At 34.1% G+C, this 15,467-nt stretch overlaps 2 protein-coding genes across 5 annotated transcripts in view; both read right to left on the bottom strand.

Moving 5' to 3' along the window:
• The window catches only part of LOC140840265 (callose synthase 9-like), a 34,857-nt gene extending 29,085 nt beyond the window's left edge, over positions 1-5,772 (bottom strand). The window contains exons 1-8 of one of the 4 annotated variants that reach the window (XM_073207540.1): positions 5,601-5,772; positions 4,667-4,868; positions 3,655-3,752; positions 3,196-3,359; positions 2,833-2,956; positions 1,863-1,973; positions 1,660-1,785; positions 612-701 (exon numbers count right to left, since the gene is read on the bottom strand). In XM_073207540.1, coding sequence (XP_073063641.1) covers positions 612-701; positions 1,660-1,785; positions 1,863-1,973; positions 2,833-2,956; positions 3,196-3,359; positions 3,655-3,752; positions 4,667-4,865 — 912 coding nt within the window. In that variant the 5' untranslated portion in view covers positions 4,866-4,868; positions 5,601-5,772. Of the gene's footprint in view, positions 1-611; positions 702-1,659; positions 1,786-1,862; positions 1,974-2,073; positions 2,380-2,832; positions 2,957-3,195; positions 3,360-3,654; positions 3,753-4,666; positions 4,869-5,405 lie in introns of those variants that run through there. The other 3 variants (XM_073207539.1, XM_073207541.1, XM_073207542.1) reach the window with 3 other exon arrangements.
• Positions 5,773-11,039: 5,267 nt separating this feature from the next.
• Positions 11,040-15,104, bottom strand: LOC140838094 (protein NRT1/ PTR FAMILY 7.1-like). The gene is made up of 6 exons (XM_073204179.1): positions 14,801-15,104; positions 13,300-13,359; positions 13,083-13,218; positions 12,783-13,000; positions 12,144-12,703; positions 11,040-12,011 (listed from the first exon to the last, which is right to left on the bottom strand). Exons 2-6 carry the CDS (start codon positions 13,315-13,317, stop codon positions 11,141-11,143), a joined length of 1,803 nt encoding a protein of 600 aa, XP_073060280.1. The 5' UTR covers positions 13,318-13,359; positions 14,801-15,104; the 3' UTR covers positions 11,040-11,140.
• Positions 15,105-15,467: the final 363 nt, after the last annotated feature.

The following is a 15,467-nucleotide window of genomic DNA, read 5'->3' on the forward strand; positions in this document are numbered from 1 at the left end:
TAATAAAAATTAAGGGAACTTAAAAACAATAGTAAGTGGAAAACACGATCTTCCACTTCTACTGAAAGCCAAACATGGGGTCACGCCAAAGGGTCATCCAACGCTTATCCTCAAACAATATTAAGGTCTCGGCACTAAAGCACTGTCCACTCTCACATATCAGGAAAAATAATTCTAATTAATATAAATGCTTCGTGGAAGGCTGTGAAAGATGTGATTCACAAGCGGTAGGATTCCGTACACTGAACTACTATTGATAAAGTTGTACAGTATTATTCATAAAGCAATTGCACTCTAGATAAATAAGTCACCTGGGTTTAAATTCACAGTTTGGAGCGATCAAGCAGCTATTGGCAATTCTAAAGGGTTCGTGACATTGTGATGATCCGGTATAAAAAGAATTTTTTCCCCTACATCTACAACCAAGCACCAAACTAATAAAAACCTCCCATCCCCCTCTGAGATTAGTGTCCTAGTCCAAACATGTGGATCAACAAAAATCATAAATTGAAATGTACAATCAGCCATCATCTGAAAAGACACCGCAAAGAGACCAAAAAACGAGGGGAGTAAATCCAGTATATCATTCTGACACATGGTATGAGACATACTGGCTCGGGTTCCTCAAGAATACGAAGCCGACTTTGCTCATTTGCAAGGAGGTGAACGACATGCTCCCGTTGATTGGAAACATTATCTTTCTGAAAAAATTAAAAACCGAAAAAACAAACTTGAATCCCAAATCTGAAAAGTCAATAACACCAACAAATAAATACCAAACATTAAAAAATTAATATTTCAATGATTTGGAGATGTACAAAAATATAACACAAGCAATAACGCAAACAAAATTCATCACCAGGTTCTTCTCCTAAGGGACAAACTGCCAAGGGCGGGAGAAATGAGATTATTGCATAAAGTTCATCCAGATCATGCTCTGTTCAACAAATTGAGAATAGTGTTGCAACCCATTTGAGGATACCAACCTTTGACGCTCATGCAAAGTTCTGAAGTACCAAAGCTTCAACTACAATGAGCATGTTAACGAAATGCTTTGAAATTTTAACCTCCAATTCATATTTTGGGTGACAATACATAGAAAGAAGCAAAAAATATGACAACGGAATTTATAGTTCCTAGGCTTCTACAGAATAAGTAATTGGATGCGAGGTCATCGTCTTTTCACAACTTCAAATTACATCAGGCATAAAGGTTTTCAAAGTTAATGGTACACCAAATATAAATGAATGTCTGTTGATATCAGCAAACAAGATTCTTTCTAAAGTTGCAGTCTAATTGTTCAGCTTCTCCAAGATGACATGCAAATAAACCTCTTATAACACTAGGTATTTACCGAATTTTCCAACTTCATTGACTAACATACTAACCGAGCATTATGGTCCACATTAAAATGAGTGCATTCTCACCCCTTACTCTGACAAATGCAGTTAATTTTAAATTAAAGTGCAAGCAGAAAAACTGATTTTTTTAGTGCAAGCAATTAATTAGATTTCTCATAACATTTCTTTTCGGGATAGGACAGAGAACAGAAAAGGACAAGAAATTTTGCAGAAACAAAAGACAATGGAGATCAAATCACATGCTGGTGAGAAATAACAACTAAAAAAAAATTATAGATATAGATGATTACACACTAACCTGGAAGCCAAAAGTATATTGCAAAAAGTCGAACACGTCTAAACTCCTCGTCGCCGGTGCGGGAAAAGTTCCAGGTAATTTTGGAAGTCCCATGAAGTGCTTCAAAGATGAAGCCGCTGCTCGTACCTGATTTAAAATCCAACCGCTCCAGACGACTGAATACCATTGAAATAGTAATTAGATACAGAAACATAACCTGTCACCTCTGGAAAAGACACAATGGGATTTGTAAGAGTCGGAGCATCAAGAGGAATTATATTGTAGGCCACTAAATCTTCTGTCATAGCTGCATCCACCTCCATCACTCGTTTCAGCTGAAGTAGAGAGCAACCATGAGGAAAACTAAAATTTCATCAACTTGACAACGGGGGCAATCCAGGGAAAAGAGTGAAAATAATTCAACACAGTAGGTGCCTGGGATATAATCCGGAGTTGAATCTTGATGAAGCACTATGGATAGAATCCATTAAGAGAACCAATTAACTACACACTCCAAATATCCAAAGACATGCAAGCGCTTAGCATCGGCCCCTACCCTATCTAAAAGCATCTCCTTATCCATCTTAAGAACACGGGCTGAACAAAGTTACAAAATAAATTAAAAGTAATAGTGGAAAAATATCTCATCACTGTAAGCAGCTGGCTTCAGAATAAGTGAAAACAAAGTTGGAAAAAGAGCATGGGTGTTCCTGTGGTTTTAGCAGTCATAAGTTTCACGTGAACTCATGCATCTCCTTTTTGGTCAATACACACACAAAAAATTAGACAAAGAACAGAAGAAAATTAAAGGAAAATATAAAAAAATTTAAAATGGTGAAACTGTGAAATAGCTTATCCTGCCACTGAGCAAAATCACAGTATCTTGTGGGCTTCGCCAAGATAGGTTATGTGCCTCATTATTTAAAATAAACTGAAAAAACAAAAACATATATAAATGGACTATGATAGGAGGTAACATCTTAATACGAGACAAAGAAACTAATGCATAATTCAAGTACACTCATTTAAGTATATGTATGATTTAGTTACTTTGTATGACGTATAAAAAAACAAATACCAAATTCCTCCATGCTTATAATTTTTTTAAAAATAACAAAAGATAGAACTACCTTCCGTCGAAATTCATATGCCTATATGAACACAAGCAACAAAAATTTTAAAAGACAGACAAACCTCCTCAGGAATTAATCTTTCAGCTTCTTCAGGGGAAACCTCATTTGTCAGCTGCTCTAAAACATGCCCAAGAACTTTAAGAGTAGCCAAAACTCTTTTCCTTTTCAGTGTTTTACGTTCCAACCTGATAAAAATGGCAGAAGACAATAGTCGAGCAAAAATTAAAAGACAGCCAAAATATGAAACTAACAACCAAGTTTTTACTAAAACCAATTGTATGCAAGAGTAAAAAGAGAGAAAAGTGCTCAAGAACAAGCATGATGCCTAATTCGAAAACAGCACAGAAAACAAGGCCAAAAAACCCTACCACAAACAAACATCTGATAGCAACTATAAAAAAGTGCCTTGTTTAAGAACACATACTCTCCAAGGTTACCGCTAAAGAAACCAGATTCCCGCAACTTCATCTCCTCTTCTCGAAGCTTGTCCACATTATGCTTCTCTCTGTAGTGTGTATAAAATTCCTGTAAGCGGGCAATGTCCTGACTTCTGTCTATGGTTCCACCTTCCCGCTTCATTAGCTTTTGCTGCAAGATTTCATAAACATCACAAAAGGAGAATGCAGCACATATGTATAATAAAAGAAATCTACACCAGTACAAGTTTAGAAAAATGTTAAAGTCAACAGCTCTATTTATCGTAACCATGCCTATCACAGACCATAAATTTCTCAAATGCAAGTCATAGAAATTCCAAATACATCAATACATGCAGGAGCACAAATAAAGTACTATGATTAATGATCAAACTATTCAATTTTACATGGAAAACATTGAATGAGCGTATAAGTGTTGCATTAGTAACATTCCTCTTTAGAGATACCTTGATGACAGACATTAAACCCGTCTTGAACTGTAGTACACCCCTTCCCTCACTATTCGGATCCAAATTTTGAGCCAATGAATATGCATGCTCACATACTGAAAAGATCAGATGAAGAAAAAAATACAGGGTGAAAATAGAAGTCAAAGAAACAGGAAGCCATTAAGCAAAGGACATCAATATTTATATTTATTAAGCATCTAGCTGTTAGAAGCATACTCATTCTTCAACAAGGTTTAATCGAGCCTTTTTAATGATGTTATTCTCTCACAAGCTAACAGTCTAGCATGACTCGCCGAATTTTCCACTTGGGAATCCCTAGATACCTTCTCAAATTCAAATTATGACAGCAGTTTTAATGCATAACAAAGTCCAGAGTGTTATTCAGTGACAAACTTACTTAACAAGGCAATCAACTCTAGTAGCGTAAATTCTCACTCATACAGAGCCAAGTACACAAATTGGGCACCCAAGAAAAACAACTAGTGAAAATTAAAAAAAAAAATGTTCAAAATGATCGCGTGTATCACTGTAATTCAGATAGATACAGTTAGGACTCCATTTCAAACTGTTTCCCTATAGTAATGTTAAATAAATGCAACTTAAAAGGAAAAGAATTAAAAGATATTCCTTAATACAAAATTTAAAGGTTTCACAAGCCCACATTTAGATATATAATCGTCGTTGGCACCAGCACTTGAGTCCAAGAAACAATTTGATGTCAATTCCTGGTAATTGGTAGAAGTATGCGAAGCAGTAAGGCATCACCCCGTAAGGGATGTAAAGGGAATACTAAGGGAGGTTTGACTTCTAAAGGAAGTAACATCGGAGGAGTATAAGGGATGGAAAGCGGATATTGAGGGAGGTTTGACTTCTAAAGGAGATACTCCTAAGATGAAATGGAAGTCCTGAGTCAAAAATTATCTAACTAGTTTGCATAAAAAAATAATAGTCTCAGAATGAAAAGAATATGTCTCAGCATGATAAAAGAAAAACAAATAACGACACATACAAATTCTAGAAATATTAGGATCATCGGCTTGAATTTCATCTGCGGTCCTTAGAATGTCGTCTATGTCTTTGTTACCAAGTGACGATGGAACATTTGCAACAAGACCTGTGTCAGGCTGTCCAAATACATCCCCGCTCACTCTTCGGTCACGTAGTGCTGCACGCACCAACCGCTCCCACAATCCCTCCACTCGAGACATCTCCTACATGACGTCAAAAATTAAAGAAGAATGCATTCTTAATGAGTCATTGTTCATGTAGAATAAAATTTGCAAAAAACTAATGGCCGAAAAATAAAATCAAACGCTGATGCCGCCAAAAGAACACGCGTCAGCATACAGAATAAGACATTCCTATAGTGTGTGCCCTAATGAACTGAGTGAAAACACTAATCCCAGTTCAAACAATGATAAGCAGACCACAGAATTACAAAACCAGCTCAATCGACAAAATAATTTATCAAAGATCGACATGCCAATAAACACAGCACGTTCCAAATTTACAAAAAGATAACACTAAGCCGCAATTTTTTCAATTGCTTGCCCATCAGCGGCATCATCTCTAAAAACCAGCCAACCAAACTATTAATTCGACTTGAAACTAAACGCCTCTACACACCTAGCGCCTGTAAGATTGTCAAAAAGAACATCATAAAATAAACGACTAGACGCGCATTAGAAAAAACGAAAGTACAAATATGGATAAAAAAGAAACCATAGAACTGAGGATAATAATCTCACCGGAGGGGATCTGGCGGGCGATTCACCGCTACGTCAAACGAATTTCTCTATTACAGACTCAAATTCCAACGTAAGTATACTTGCTATCAATAAATAAGGAAAAAGATAAACCCTAGACTTTTGACTTTGAGAGGTTTGGGGAATAGATCACGGACGTTGCAATGGTGGTCCGGAGCGTATTTACGGTAGTAATACCTCCGGTTCTTCTCCTGCAATGAAATCTTTTTCGTGTTAAAATCGGGGTTTCACATGAAACTTGAGCAGACAGGTTTTTATAGGTGTAGACGGTGTTCGTAAATTGTACGCGGAGCAACCGCAGTTTCCTTTCTTCGGGTGGGAGCGTTGAAAAACTTGGCTGTTGAGATTTTTCATATGAAAAGAGTAATTAACAAAATAATGCCGTTAGAAAATAATTACCAAATTCAAGCATTTATTCGGATTAAATAAATTATAATGCCGACTTCAAATTAGACGGTTGATTTCATCGTACATGTAGGATGAATTTTCCAAAATATTCCCCACCACGAGTATATCAATTTTTTGAAAAATGAAAATTTTAAATAATAAAATGTAATTAACAAATAAGTAACAAAATATATAACTCTCAAGTTTATATAATTATATTAAATTATCACTCCGTATTTTTGTTTGAGAGTTCTTTTTGATAAGTTTCAAGGATCGCAATTTTAAAGTAATGACGATATTTTCTCGTGTACATAAACTAGGCAAAAACTTGTGTTAGACGGTCTCACGAGTCGTATTTGTGATACAGATCTTTTATTTGGGTCATCCATGAAAAAATATTACTTTTTATACTAAGAGTAATATTTTTTATTGTGAATATGGGTAGGGTTGACCCATCTCACAGATTAAGATCCGTGAGACGGTCTTATATAAATCTTTTTTCAAAAGTGTAGAAGTTAAAATAGTCATAATCTTTTTATCTTGAAAAGATTACAATCCATATATACAACTTCTTTTCATTTATATTTATAATCTATACATGATCAGTATCTATTTTTTTTTCTTGATCTTAATAATTGAAAAATCTCTATGGAAGTTTGATACTCGAATGTTTATCGATCTGAAATTGTCGGCACTTGTTTTGGTCGATTTATGTCGGCGAACTTGTTTTTATTGATTTGTTTTCCAATACATTTTTTTTGTGGATTCCATGTTATTATTTTTGTTGTCACATGCAATATGGTCAAAATATTTGTAGAAAATTTTATTACCAGTTTTTATTCAAATCCAAATTTTTTTTACATAAACGAAAAAATCACCTAATCTGAATTTTATTTTTAATTAATTTATCCTTCATCTACCCATATATAACAATATAGACCATGCACCAAAGTAATTAACAAAATTAATACATATTTATTTTTATATATAATTTTTCATGCAGATAATTTCTCAATCCTAATTGATTAGAAGCAATGGAGAACAACGGAAACCAAATCCCCAACAACAATGCCACAGGTAACAACATCGATCTTTCGTTGAGATTGGGTCTTCCCAACTACGGTAGGCTAAGATTAGAAGATATCTTGAACCTAATTGCACGCACAGTGGACGCGATATTAAATTTTTTTAAAAGAAAAATCAAAATTAAAATATATATAATCCCTAGAATACCACTGACACATGGCCAAAAAGCACTGGAATACTTAACCACCAAACTGGATTGTAGCGAAACAGTGTGGAAATATTAAATATAGAATTTAAATGCATTAATTCTATCGAGGTTGTAGAAAGAGAACAAATCTACATATTCAAAATACTTAAATTGTATATTTATTGTTACTAAGAAAGTGGGTACTCATATATATTGCTTTTTAATTAATCTATTCTTCAAACAAATAATTTTGCCTAGAAAAATTCAGTATAGACCATGCATTTCCATATTTAAAAATAAGCAAATTACGACTGGCTAACTCATAAAGACCATGCATCCTAGAAGTTATGATAGTGCAATTTATAATTTCTTAAAGAAGTCCTAATTGCACCCACAATGCACGCACGTGATATATTTTATAAAATTTTAAATTACGTGAGTTTTTCAAATATAAACTAATCATTCAAAATTACTATAAAATCAATTAAGATTTGGAAACGTGTACAGAATTTCACCAACCAAATTAATCTTTATTCTTTCCCTTCCCATTTGTTGTCTCCGATCCGATAATTTCTTGTTTTTTTTCGACATGCTGCAACACTAAAGAACATTGTGAATTCCCCAGATCTTTGATTTGGAATAAGTAGTACTGAAACCAGATGCAAAGCTCTCTTCATGCCGACTGACATATGGCCAAAAAGCAAAGAAAAACTTAACCACCGAACTGGATTCTAGTGAAACCGTTTCAAAATATTAAGTATAAAGCTTTGCATTTCTAAAAAAATCACCAAATTCTGCATGGGTTTGTGTGTTAATCACCAAAACAACAAGTATATATGAGTAGGATATATGCATGAATTCTGTTTTACCATTCCTATTTAAATGAATTCCATCCATTAGACTCTAAAAAGCTTCAAAGGTATCATCACAATTCACAAACAACATTCAAAATTTGTATTTGCTGTCGAATAAGAAATAGAGTATGCACTGCTTTTCAATTTTCAAAAATCTTAATAAATACTCACCAATATTCTCCTTCTTCATTCACCATTGAAAAAATTTACACACTCCCAACTCCGCCTTGCATTTTCTTCAAGCATCATTGGTATACGTTTTTTTACAACCCTTACATAGGTATAAAGAATGCCTTTCTTCAATGCTTTTGTGTGAACTCATTTTGATAATTTTTATGTTCGTTTTCAAGTGAAGGATTTCAAGTTTAAGGTGACTGATATTTGTTCATTGATCAAATAAAATTTTCAAATGGAGTAGAAATTAACGTGGTCAGAAACTCAATCTTTGTACGATTAAAATCCTCGCTACTCCATTCCATATACGAGTGTGATCTATGCATGGTCTACAGATTCAGTCTTCTTTGATCTTGACTGAAAAATCTCCTCGCATTTTTGCTGATCTTCATCAAAATAACTCTGTCGCGACTTGTTTTTGTCGATTTATGTCGGCGATTTTTTTTTGTCGGTTTGTCTCGTTAATACTTGTTTTTGTTGCTTTCCCTGTTTATCATCACCGTTCTGCACATCATCCGAAGAAAACTTATTGTTCCATTTTGTAAAATGATTTTTTAGATCATGCATACTACTCTAGTATGTAACAAAAATTAATGCATAAACAAAGCTGTATATTTATTTGTATTTTTTTATGCAGACAAACAGCTTCTCAATCTTATTTATATTTATATATACTGTAATGGCGAACAACGGAAACAAAGTTCCCAACAACAACGGGGCAGATAACAACAACATTGATCTGACTTTGAGATTAGGTCTGCCCTTCTATGATAGACTAAGATTAGAAGAAAACAACTGAATACAAAATAATCAGGTACATGTTTTTAACATTATTTAATTAATGTATTCACACACAAATAATTATATTTATTATTTTTTCCAATTATGTCAATCTTCCCATCCAAATCCAGAGAGTGTGCCAAGCTTGTGGCAGAACAGTCACCCCTGTATGGAGGACAGGTCCATACGGCCCACAGGCAAGCTCTATATTTTTATTTTGCATTTTGAATATTTATATATATATAATTTCTAATTAATTTGTTCAAAATTTCGATTGTGCAGACATTGTGCAATGCATGTGGGCTACGCTATATGAGAATAATGAGAAGAATTTATCGGTGATGGGTGTCGTTCCTTGGATTTTTATTTACATTTTTTAATGTAGGATTTGTACTGTCTTGTTTTGAATTAAACTATGTTATTTTGGTGATTTTCAGCGTTGCATGTCCATAATATATTTATTTTTGCGTGCGTGCGTGTGGAGATATTTGTGCAATGTATGTGGGCAAACCATGCAAGAACTATGATAATATTTAAAAAAATTATGAATGAAATCATGTTACTAATTTTTCTTTAATTATTTTGGAGCAAGTTAGTCTCTTAAAAGTTTGTCCCGAGTTAAGGATTAAGTGTTGGCTCTATATACTCTTCAAATAATACTATCACCAACCATTGCTAGCTTTTTCTGAAAGCAATAGCTTTTTTTAAATTTTGATTCCTAGTTGCCCTGCTTTTTTTGTTAGGAGGTTATGAAAGCAAAGTTGTTTTTTTACCATTAATTATACTAAGAATTTCTTTAAAAAGTTAGCTTTTAGAAAGATATATATATATATATATATATATATATATATATATATATATTTGACATAATTTTTTGATTTTTCGACCTATATATCTTTCTCGATAATAAAGATAATTTTTTGATTTTTCGACCTAGTGATCTTTGACACGCATCACGTGCTTGTACAATATTTTCACTGTAATTAAATTTATTTATATTGAAATGAGGATCATACTATAGATATTAAAATAGCAAGAGACTAAAAACAATTTGAAATAAAGAATTTAAAAGAAAATCAAAAAACAAATAAAATGAGAGGGCTGATGGCATAAGAAATGAGACGTGTGATTTATTGTGGAAAGAAAGTCATATTCACTTAGCTACATATATAAGCTATTTCAATTAAAAACTCACACTTTATTAATATATTATAAAATAAAAACAGATTATGATACTAAATCTATTAAGAGAAAACTTAATATACACGGATAAGCGCATACATATACAAAAATGAACAAACAAACAAAATAGTAGCCTGACCTCGTAAAAGGAACCCGACTAACAACTTGAAAGCAAAAGTATTCGAAGGATTTACACACATATAAAGTTAGTGTGTATCTTCCACAGTGAACTGACTATTGAGATATATATAAAAAAATAACATTTTTTTTACCATCTAATAAAACGATTGCCTCTTGGTAGGTAGCAGAGAGAGTGGCATAAATTGCAGCAAAGTATATTTGAAAATTTGCATTGGAGACTCGGAGAAGTTTAAGTTTATCTTTTTTCCTTCTTTTTCAAATTCGGAGTAAAAATACATAGCTCATTGGAAGACTGTTCACATCAAAAAAAAAAAAAATCAACGACCTAAAGCAATGAACTGAATCACCAAATTGTAATGTAATGAAGTATAAATTTTTCTAGTTCTACATCTTTAAAACAATGATTACAAACTCCATGCATGTTACTTATTTCCATTTATGCCAATGATATCTATGCCACAAAAATATTAATGCATTCAAAATAATCACATAACTGTATTTATTTATTCCTTTAATTCTTTTACGCAGACAATTTCATAATCTTAATAAATTGCAAGTGATAGCGAAACGACAACGGCAACCAGATTCCCAACAACAACGTGGCATATAATAACGTTGATCTTTCTTTAAGACTAGGTTTGCCCTTTTATGACATGTTAAGACTAGAAGATGAGATTAGCCCTAATTGCACGCACAATACACATCATTTTTTTGGTTTGTTTTTATCGGGTATTTTATTTTTGTTATCTTCAATATTCATGGTTTGAATTTGAATAAATTAAATGTTTCTAATAGCTTAAATTAATTAGAGATAATTATTTATGACGAAAAAAATCCTAATTGCACGCACAATTTATGCACGGAAATATTTTTCCAAGTCATTAATAGATTTTATCATATTTAAAAAAGAGAAACTAATTAATTAAAATTATTATAAAATCAATGTAAAATTTAGAATCATACGGATTAATCATCCCTATCATTACTCAAACTTTATTCACAACTTCATCCTTGAAATTCAACTTCCCCTCTTGTTCATCAAAACCAGCAGCACTTGCCTCAAGATCCACGCATTTATACCACTTGGCGCACATCACATAAACCACAAAATCCACAACAGTTAGCGCTGCAATCAGAAAATAAAACTTGTCCATATGCCCCGTGTTCAAATCCTCTGGAATCCAACCAGGCTTGTTATCTTTTGCAGTGATTCCCATTACCATGTTCACCAGCATGCTGCTCACGAAGTTCCCTAACGAAATCGACGCCATGCACAGCGAGCTCCCGAAGCTCTTGATCCCATCCGGGGCCTGTCCGTTAAAGAATTCCAGCTGCCCCACGTACATAAAAACTTCCGAGGCCCCGACTAGAACGTATTGCGGAATCTGCCAGAATATGTGCATTGAGCTGATATGCTCTCCGGGTATCACTTGTTTGAGCCTGCCGAGTTCTGTTAAGCCTGCAGCGACCATGGCTAGCATGCCGATCACGAGTCCTACGCCCATGCGCTGGAGCTCGGTTAGGCCTTTGGGGTTTCCGCTCAGTCTGCCGGCCAAAGGGACCAGGATGTGGCTGTATATTCCTGTGCAGATGAGCACGCTGCAGATGTCGAAAGCCGACATGCTGGCTGCAGGGAGGTGGAATTTTCCGATTTGGGAGTTCATAACTGCACCTTGCTCGACGAATAGTGAGGCCATTTGCGTGAAGATTACCGAGTATATGATCGTGCAGAGCCATATTGGTAGCATTCGGAAGATACATTTGGCTTCCTCGATTTGTGTTACTGTACAGAGGCGCCAGGGGTCAGCAGGGCCCAAGCGATCTTCTTCTGTCTCTATTGCTGCCTTATCAAGACACCTGAAAAAAATGATGTTTTATAAAACTTTTAAGTTCTAGAGGTACAAAATGATTCTAGCCAACAAGAATATGAGTGTTTGAAAAATCTTAGTGAGATCAGGTTAAACAATTTTGGCCATCGATGACACTTACGAAAAACCATCGGTATGACAAATTTTTCGACTTCCTTTGATGCTAGATTCAGTCCCTTGAACCTCATATAAAGCCTCGCCTTCTCTAAGAGTAGCATTCCATTTCTTGTTTGCAGCAACAAAGACTTGCATAACTCGCGGTATCGGGTTCCCGCACGGCTCGACATTCCGGTAACAAGGCGAACCTAGAAGAAATCCTGCCAGTGCCAAAACGGCTGAAGCCGTAGCCGCCCAGAAACCAAGTGTCCACTTCCCAGTATCCTCATAATACACTAATACAGTGTTTGAAAACAGAGAGCCGGTGTTGAGAGCAAAGTAGAAGTAGCAAAAGAAAGAGGCTCTAGACTTTCTCTGTTTCGGATTTGACTCATCAAATTGATCGGCTCCTAAGGTGGCAACTGTGGGCTGGTGGCCACCGTAGCCAAATGCCACCATGTATATAGCCAAGTGGAATACAGCGGAACCGTATGTAACGGCCGGCACGCAAATTTGCTTGCCATCTCCACAGCCCTCAGGCTTTAGCAATAAAGTCCAGGATGACAAGGATACAAGCACCAAGCCCTGGAATTTCGAAATTTTTGAGATAGATCATAACTTTTTTAATGAATTATTTTATTTCAATGATAATAATATATGTTACCACGACAAATATGCATTGAAAAATTGCACAGGTGAGGTAACGGCCCCAGTATGAATCGCTGAGAAATGCTCCTATTAAAGAGCACAAATAAACAGTGCCGGTCCATTTGCTGACATTATTTGCGGCAGAAGCATTGTCTTGTTCAAGAACTCGAGTTAAGAACAAGACCAAGTTAACCCCAACAGCAAAGAAAGCTAGAGTTGCGAGGCCTTGATTTACTGCACCGTCGAAAGAGTCGAATTTATATAAAAAAATAAATTAAACGGTAAAATCCGCGGATTCAATGAAAAGGAAATTAACCTAGCAAAATAAATGCTGCGCCCCAGCCTCCTTTTGAAGTGTTCTTGCTGATAAATAGTTTATAACAACCAGCCTTTTTTCCATTATCTTCGCTATTTACGGGACGCGACTCTTGAACTTTTGGTGCTCCAGTTCCCTGAAAGATCAGAATATAAATTAATGATAACATATACTTAAAATTTAGACAAAAAGATCATTAAAGGGATGTGGTTATAACCTTTAGTGCAGTTTCCATGATCAAGGCAAGGGAGTCAATTGGAGTGAATCAAAGATTTCTCTGTAATAATGGACATGAAATGATCATTATTAGATATACATGCAGTGTCAAATCCAAGATTATTAAGTTTTCAACAAATCAAAATATTCGGTCAGATGAATATATATGTTACATGGAGTTTTGTTGTGCCTTAAATGGAAAGAAGCAGGAAACTGCTCTTGAAGAAGCTTGGCAAACAAATGCACATTTATACACAAACATAGCAGCAAGATTGGAATTTGGGTAATTTCCATTATTATATTTTGTGGAGACATGATAATTTTTTACCTAAACAAGGAGATGCTGGTGGACAAATACAAGGTTAAGAGTGCAACAGGAGTTGGGGCCATAAAATGTGCCACTTTCTCGGATAGTTTTCGAATATTTAAGTGGATTTACACAGTTTCATGAAGAGGAAACCACTGTGTTTCTCATCTTTAAGTGGACATCGCGTTGATTTTGCTAATAATCAACGCGATGGGTGAAACTATTAATCACGCTTCAGTTTTATCTTCTGACCAATAATTTATCTTTCACATCGATTATTGTTGTTTTCAAAAGAAACTTTTACATCATCCGTTGTAGAATAAAGTAACATAACTAAAAAAAAACAAAGGAAACTCATTTAAAGTGTCAACTTGACATACTTTTAGAGGTAAAATTATCGACAATAATATCATATTTTCCAAAATTTTATTTTTGATGCATAAAATTGCTATTCATTCAGGATATCTCGAGTCGTGGTGGTCTGTAAGTAAGATTTTATTAATATTATATTAGTTTCGAAAAACTTATTTCGACATATGTCAGTGCTACATGTATTGTCAATTATATTCTACAAGCAGTCTCCCATTCAAAATTTACTTATATAAGACCTAACAGAAATTTTCTGCAAGTTTATAAAAATACACGACAATTTGATCAATTAGATCATTTTTTTTAAAAAAAGAATCACTCAAATTTATGCTTAAGAATTTAAAGAACCATAAAGTATTATCTTTGAAAAAATAATCACTCAACAAAGCAATTAAATGATAATAATTAATAAAACGATCTGAAATTAACAAATGATCTATATGAAGACAATTTGCTCGATGTGTGAAAACTATATATACTTGTGTTATCAATTTTATGCCCATGATAAAACAACCTTATTATCCCGAATCACATTCACTTGAAACACAATATATCACTCTATTAAATACATTCTTAAATCATAAAATTTTACGAAATAAAAAACCAAAATAAAAACCATGAAACTGACAGAAAATATAAAAGCTGGCGATGGTGAAAGATGAACTTGTCGACAACTGGTTTAATATTTCTTTTTTAACAGCGAAGTCCAATCGTTTTCATTCATCATAAGCACTGTCCATGCACGGTTTTCTTACAATATATCCAACAAATATTTAATTTTTACAGATATGTGGCATAAAAAAAATTCAATATAAGATTGATTTACCTTTTCCTGAATTTGACGAGAGATAGAACAAGGAGCTCTGGTATGGTACCGGATTCGAGGGAAGGTGAAGATCTCGCGTCGATGATCAACGGTGGTGATGTTTGCCGGAAAATCACTCCACTCAAAACAAAGAATTCAAAACCAGTGATACTTGTTGTCATTTATGGTGCAAAAGAGAGAAAAAAATCAACTTTTTTTAACTTAGCTGTTTGACGTAGACAAATTCTGAAACTTTAATCTTAAATGTATTGTTGAATCCAAGTATCTCAAGAAGTAATCAAAGAGAAAGAACCCTTTCGTCTGGAACAATTTTCAGAGCAAGTATATTTCGAACCAGAATATGAATGAATCTTTAAACGAGATTGGTATTTTAAAGAGTTTTTGATATAACAAAATTCCTATCAAGCTCCTATCTTCACTCAGTTTCTCAGGTTCCAGTTTGAATCTTTCAAACTCTTGGGTGACACTTGGACTAGGTCTTTACAAGAAATAGGGAATCACAAAGTTAAAAGAAAAAAAAAATTATTTGAATTTATTTTAATGTTTTATAAATACCATATTATCATACAAGAATACCAAAATTTAATATTCCAAAACATCCAATTTCTCCCGAGGAATACATGAAAAAATGAATTATCTGTACTATTTTTACTATATTATATGGAAT

The sequence above is a fragment of the Primulina eburnea genome, chromosome 8 (assembly GCF_022965805.1).
Source record: "Primulina eburnea isolate SZY01 chromosome 8, ASM2296580v1, whole genome shotgun sequence".
Classification (NCBI taxonomy): Eukaryota; Viridiplantae; Streptophyta; class Magnoliopsida; order Lamiales; family Gesneriaceae; genus Primulina; species Primulina eburnea.